This window comes from Phalacrocorax carbo, chromosome 24, assembly GCF_963921805.1.
Source record: "Phalacrocorax carbo chromosome 24, bPhaCar2.1, whole genome shotgun sequence".
Classification (NCBI taxonomy): domain Eukaryota; kingdom Metazoa; phylum Chordata; class Aves; order Suliformes; family Phalacrocoracidae; genus Phalacrocorax; species Phalacrocorax carbo.
The window spans coordinates 2,136,393-2,142,725 of record NC_087536.1 but is presented as its reverse complement, the minus strand read 5'-3'; the positions used below and the strand labels follow the sequence as shown (position 1 = coordinate 2,142,725).

Below are 6,333 nucleotides of genomic sequence, written 5' to 3'. Positions count from 1 at the left end.
ATATTGTCTTTACTAGTGTACGTTAGTAATTAATTCATTCACAGCACAGGCCGATCAATCGACCAGAATCTACACCAAATTTAAGGTAACTGGTTATAGTAGAAACCTGAAAACTAAACAGAACAAGCAGAGCCCAAGCCAGATACCTTTAAAAAAAAAATTAAAAACCAAACAACAAAAAAACCACCAACCTAACTGGACATTATCTCACCATTCATAAATTCACACTTCTAATTAGCAATGTACAAAGCAGCTCAGAGAAAGTAATTCTTACTTTTTCTTCACAGAGTCTAACCCATATGTTGCCGCTGAATTGTAATAACCACACACAGTTTCTGCATTAATGGTTTCCTTCATTGTTTCACCACATTGCTGGATTAAGTCATCCTGCGGGGAAGAAAAAAACCCACAAATATTCAAAGTTTTTATTTCCTAACTGAGGTTTCAAAGATTGTGCAGTTCATACAAGTTTTCACGCCTGAACAATTACCAGAGTCACACGTGCTACAGTGACCTCTGCTACTCTATCCAGAACACTTAAACCAATCAATGTTCCTCAGAAAAACAGCTTTTTCTTAAGGATATATCACGTGAAAGAAAAGCTTAATGAATACTGTCAGGGTAGAACAAAGGAGCTGTTAAAACTTATTTTAGCCTACTTCTAGATATAATGCTCAAAATGGCGCTTAACATTACAACTGAATCTAAGCCATGCTATTTTGAAATAGAACCACTGTGTTACGTTTGGGGCTTTTTCCCACTTTGTACGAAAAGATTATTTATTTCTCCAGGTGAAACAATACGTGTGCGTGACTATGTTACGAACAGTTACCTTTAGCTGAAAAGAAAGCATAAAAATATTGCACATTTATTACTTACAAGCTGCAGCATGCAGGCTGCTGCTAAAAGGGCAACTACTCGACTGGGTTTTATTAATACATCATCTCTGTACAGCGAGCCAAAAGCCACCTGTAGAGCTGAAAAGAGTACAAGTGTCAAACTAAGACAGGACATACGAGCTCGGATAACTAAAAGAATCCTTAAATATAACCAAACCACTGCAACTCACACATTCTCTTCACTCCTGCTTGCTCAGGATAAAAAACTGGTATTTACCACCTCAAGCACACGCACATAAACAGAATACACAAAACATGGCAGTCACCGATGAACTACAGCCCCTTGCACCATTTAAACAAGATATTCATCTTAAAACAGCCACCAAGGCACGCCACGGGGCCACGTGCAGGACAGTAAAACTAGGTAAAAAGAAGAGAAATCTCATGCTCCTCCTCTGCAACTCATCACTAGTGTAACATTGAGATACTGCTGCGATGCTACAAATTTCTCTGTAATTCTTCTGAAAAACAAAACTCACAGTTCACTCCACGGTGCTTGGAACCATAGCAAAGCTTTCTGCCAACTCACATCGGTCCCCCGCGAGCCCCCCCCTCGGCAGCTTTTCAAGACCAGACAGATGAAGATGTGATCCACACTCCAACATTCGGATCTCCACAACAGTTGCACATATTGATCCCAAGAGCCCCAATGCCAAAACAACAGTACAAGCAGTTGCTTTCCAGCTGTGCTTCCCAGCTCAGAGGTACAAAAGTTAATTCAACTCTACTGGTGACCCGAGTTAAGCTCAGAACTGAATGAGCACAGAACTCATTCTTTCAAGTTTCTTATTTACTCGTTTGAAAATTATCCTTAAAAAAATTTTTTTTTCCAGTTAATTTTCTGTCAGGTTCAGCTTGAACGCTGAAGGTAGAAGTTATGTTAAAATAAAAGGTTCCCACTTACCTTCTGTATCAATGTTTGGGTCAGGAATCTCCAACTCTATGATGTTCATGCTAGATTCTTTCCAAGCTCCACTGAACATACTGGAAAAGTAGCCTGACTACATGAGGGAAGAGGAGAGAAAAAGAACTCAAGTAAGACACTTAATGCAAATTAAAGCTCTCAAAAGCAGCACACGGAACAAAAAAAAATCATTAATATTTACCTTCATGCAGAACAAAATTTATGAAGGGAACTTTTCACAATGCAAACCACTCTGACCTACTCAAGAAAGGACTAACTGTAGTTGCTCTATTTCTGAAAGGGAAAATGCGTCTAGGACGTTTGGACTACGTGTCTGCAATCAGAGTGAAGAAAGAGCTTTCAAGGGCCACAAAAGCCACACAAACTCTTTTCCTACAAACCACACCACCAATGGGGATATAACCAGTCCAAGAATTAAGTCCTTAATGTTACCGGTGGACAACAAATCCTCCAGGCATCGCGGAATGCCTGTTCAGCTACTGGGGGGCTGGAGGGAAGAAAAGCATGCAAGACATACAAATTAATGTACAAGGTTGTAAGTCTCATACCAAGGCCACATGCACATACACCACTTATGGAAATATACCTTTTCTTATAAAGTGTAAGGCATATAAAACTAGAATTTGATAGGTTTCCGTCCAAATGAAGTGAAATATACTGCTCTACTAGGATTCATGATTTTCCTTCTCAGCAGCAGATGTGCCCATTATGAGGTGCTATCACTCACTGAAGTTTACCTGAGAGATCAAAAAAATAAAGTCTATTTGTACAGCACCGTATGCCCTGACCTCTTAACTCAGCATTTCAACTCAGGGCAGCACATAACATGAAATCCAATTCTGATTTTATTTCATTACATAAATATTTCCATACCTTTGGCATATCCCCTAACTACGATGACATACGATACGCTACTCTAAAACCAGGACCTCAGTCATCTTGCCGATCCTCAGGAGGCTACCTTAGCTTTGCCATGTAGGCCAACTCCTCAGTTTCAGGAGAATTTATCATTTTAGTAACCAGTATCAGAGAAAATGAAACCCTCCATTTCTCAGACCTGCCACTCACAGGTAGAGCAGCACCTTGCTGTCATTTATCAAACTAAATGCAGTAGCTTGAGAGACTAGGGAAACAGAAACATACATCCTGAGAGAGGATGCTCAACAAGGCAGAGGAGTCGTGATTTCATTGACAGCGAGCTATTTTTAACACCCACAAATATTTTACCTTGAGAAACACCACTCCAACGACAGAGCATAAATTGAAATAGAAACCTGACTTAGGAGAACAGTTAACTTCACCACAAAACTTCATCTCACAAGAACATCGCTTGTACAATGACACCTCTACAGACCAAAACTGCAATTTTCAGAGTCTGTTCAAAAGCATCCACAGAAGCTATTTAATATTCAATTTTAGTCGTGCACCCACACTAAGTTTGAAGGGCTAGCTTCACGAACTTGAGACGGAGCAGCAGCACAATCACATCCACGATTAAAAGCATTGTCGCCAGCAACAGCCTAAGGACAAACCACCAAAGTGCCCACCCTGTTTATGCTGCACAACGTTAAGTCTGACTGTCCAACCCACTTATACCCTGCCTCAGTTTTACAAAGTTAAAAGCAAGCAGACAATTAAAGCTGTGTCTCCCAGCTGTCCCCCTGGTCAAACACACCCACTGCTCTATCCAGAGGTGGCTGCCTATGATCAACCTTGGGCTATATGCAAGTGACTTTTCTGCCTGCGTTTTACACGCTTCAAAAGGTTCTGATGCACGCAAAAGGCTTTTTCCTACAAGAAAGCAATGAAACAGGACCTAGACAGGCTGGAGAGCTGTACCCAGGGGAACCTCATGGAATTCAGCAAGAGCAAGCACAAGGTCCTGCCCCTGGGGAGAAACAACCCCCCGCACCAGCACAGGCTGGGGGGGACCTGCTGGAGGGCAGCTCTGCTGAGAAGGCCCTGGCAGTGCTGTGGGGCAGCGAGGTGACCCTGAGCCAGCATCGTGCCCTTGGGGCCACGAAGGCCAACAGTGTCCTGGGCTGCATTCAAAGGAGCATGGCCAGGGCAAGGAGGTTATTGTCCCCCTCTGCTCTGCCCCAGTGAGGCCACATCTGGAGTGCTGCATCCAGATCTGGGCCCCCTAGTTTAAGAAGGACAGGGAACTGCTTGAGCAAGTCCAGAGGAGAGCTACCAAGGAGCTGGAACATCTCCCTTGTGAGGAAAGGCTGACAGACCTGGGTTTGGTCAGCCTGGAGAAGAGAAGACTGAGGGGGGATCTCATCAATGCTTATAAATATCTAAAGGGTGGGTGTCACGATGATGGGACTAGGCTCTTTTCAGTGGTGCCCAATGACAGGCCAAGGGGCAACAGGCACAAGTTGGAACACGGGAGGTTCCACCTGAACATGAGGACAAACCCCTTCCCAGTGCGGGTGCCAGAGCAGGGGCACAGGCTGCCCAGAGAGGCTGTGGGGTCCCTTCCCTGGAGACATTCACACCCCGTCTGGACGCGGTCCTGTGCCCCCCCTGCTCTGGGGGTGCCTGCTCAAGCAGGGGTTTGGATGGGATGACCTCCAGAAGTCCCTTCCAACCCCTATCGTCCTGTGATTCTGTGAGATTTCCCTCGCTGTGGCCAATGCAAGCAATTGCTGTACCTATACTGGAAACATGGCTTTAACACTACAACAACAAAAATCAAGAATTCACTTCTACCATCCCTTCTTACACCAGAGGAGCTGCATTCAACCTGCTGAGCATCTCCCAGTGCCATCTTCACCTCGTAACACATAAAACCATTTTGTGTTTCACTACAGCTAACACAGAAGCGCACACATTTTCAGGTGTAGTACCTGATGTTACTTTCTCTTCTCGCTTCAAATACATTGCTTTCCAGGTTAGACTCCCACGTTAAAGGTAATGGCACAACTGAATGAAACGTTTCAAGACAAAGCCATGGTTTCTCCCCACTTCTGTCACAGGAAAAGTAATAAAAGAGAACAGACAGTAAAGATAACAGCACTCTTCACTCCCAAAGCGCAAGACGTCATACAAAGAATTTCACCCTAACACGAGCCCAAAATAAAACGCTTGTAAGAAACAGCATCTTTTTTGTAGGTACGCACTAGGATTTATTCTTTTCAGAGCTTCTGTACGAGGAAGCAGCAAGGAAGCCTTCATCCTTGGATAGACAACAAATACAGAGACCCAGCACCAGCAACTTCCCTTCAGTTCCCTACCCTTGAGTCCCAATGAACACTAAAGTTGGACTGGGTCAGCAAGTGCTGTACAGATCCACTCCGGAAGCGCTTTCCTTGCTCTGCAATAATATTAACATCGCAGGAGACTCTCAGCCATTTCTTTAGCAAACAAGAACCTGTCCTCCGGACACCAAAAGACAGTTTTCAGGACTGTTTTCACAAAGGATGGGCCAAGGTTAAGATGATGAGATTAAAACAAAATTAAGTTGCAAGGGACAGAAACAAAGAAACTTTTCAAACACGAAGCTACAGCTACGCTTCCTAACATTACTATCAAAGGCACAAGGCATGTTGTGTAACTGCTTGCATCCACAGCGAGAGTGATAAGTCAGAAATGTAAGGTGAAGAAAAGGAAAGAAAAAAGCCTTGAGTCACACTTACCATTTACCAGACATTCTTTCATCACAAATACAGTTTCTCTTGCGAGGAAGAAAGGAGCCGCTTACCTGGCACAAATAGATCTTATGCAAGTTCCACTCCTCTCCCAGAGCACAAATTTTGACATCGCTGTTCTCCCCATTCACAAACAGAGTCTGATAAATATACTTAGAAGTGCTTTTCAGCTGTTTCCTATGCAAAAAGGCAAACAGAGACACACTCCTTCAAATTTGTCTGTTACAGAGGCAGCACCAGGTACCGGAAAGGGCTTTTTTCCTCCCCATGAGGGACCAGCCTCCCCCCCCGCCGTTGCTCACCTCCCCTCTCTTGTTCACTGCAGCAGCTGCTGCTGGGACCTTTCCGAAGCAGACAAGAAACTCCCCCCGGCCCCGGCCCCCCACCAACCTCACAGCGGCAGCCCTTCCCCTCCGCCCCTCCCTTTCCCGCACAAGACCCCGAAGACCGGGGCCCTTCCCGCACAGCCCCTCACTCGCCCCCGGCCTCGCCGGGCCCCTCCGCCCCTCACGGCCCCTCCTGCCCGCCGCGCCACCTCAGGGCCAGCGCGACCGCCGCCAGCCCCGCAGCCCCTTCCCGCCACCCGCCCCTGACAGAGCCGCGTCCGCGGCCCGGAGCCCCCTCGGAGGCGGCCACCGCCGTGCTTCCCCTTGACGGCCCGGCCGCCGCCGCCCCCTCAGGAGGCCGCCCGGAGCGGTCCGATCGTCCCAATGACTCCAGCGCAGGCCAGGCCGGGAAGGGCGCACAAGAACCCGATCGGCTGAGTACTCGTTCACCTCAGGGCATTAGGGGATCGTGAGTTTGTGCTTAAAACAGACAAGTCATCAAAGAATTCTGCGAGACATACAGACAAAAC

At 46.1% G+C, this 6,333-nt stretch overlaps 1 protein-coding gene across 1 annotated transcript; it reads right to left on the bottom strand.

The window, feature by feature from the left end:
* Positions 1-200: 200 nt before the first annotated feature.
* Positions 201-5,656, bottom strand: LOC135317071 (germ cell-less protein-like 1). Its single transcript, XM_064472645.1, has 4 exons — positions 5,531-5,656; positions 1,804-1,900; positions 880-977; positions 201-387 (listed from the first exon to the last, which is right to left on the bottom strand). Exons 2-4 carry the CDS (start codon positions 1,880-1,882, stop codon positions 271-273), a joined length of 294 nt encoding a protein of 97 aa, XP_064328715.1. The 5' UTR covers positions 1,883-1,900; positions 5,531-5,656; the 3' UTR covers positions 201-270.
* Positions 5,657-6,333: the final 677 nt, after the last annotated feature.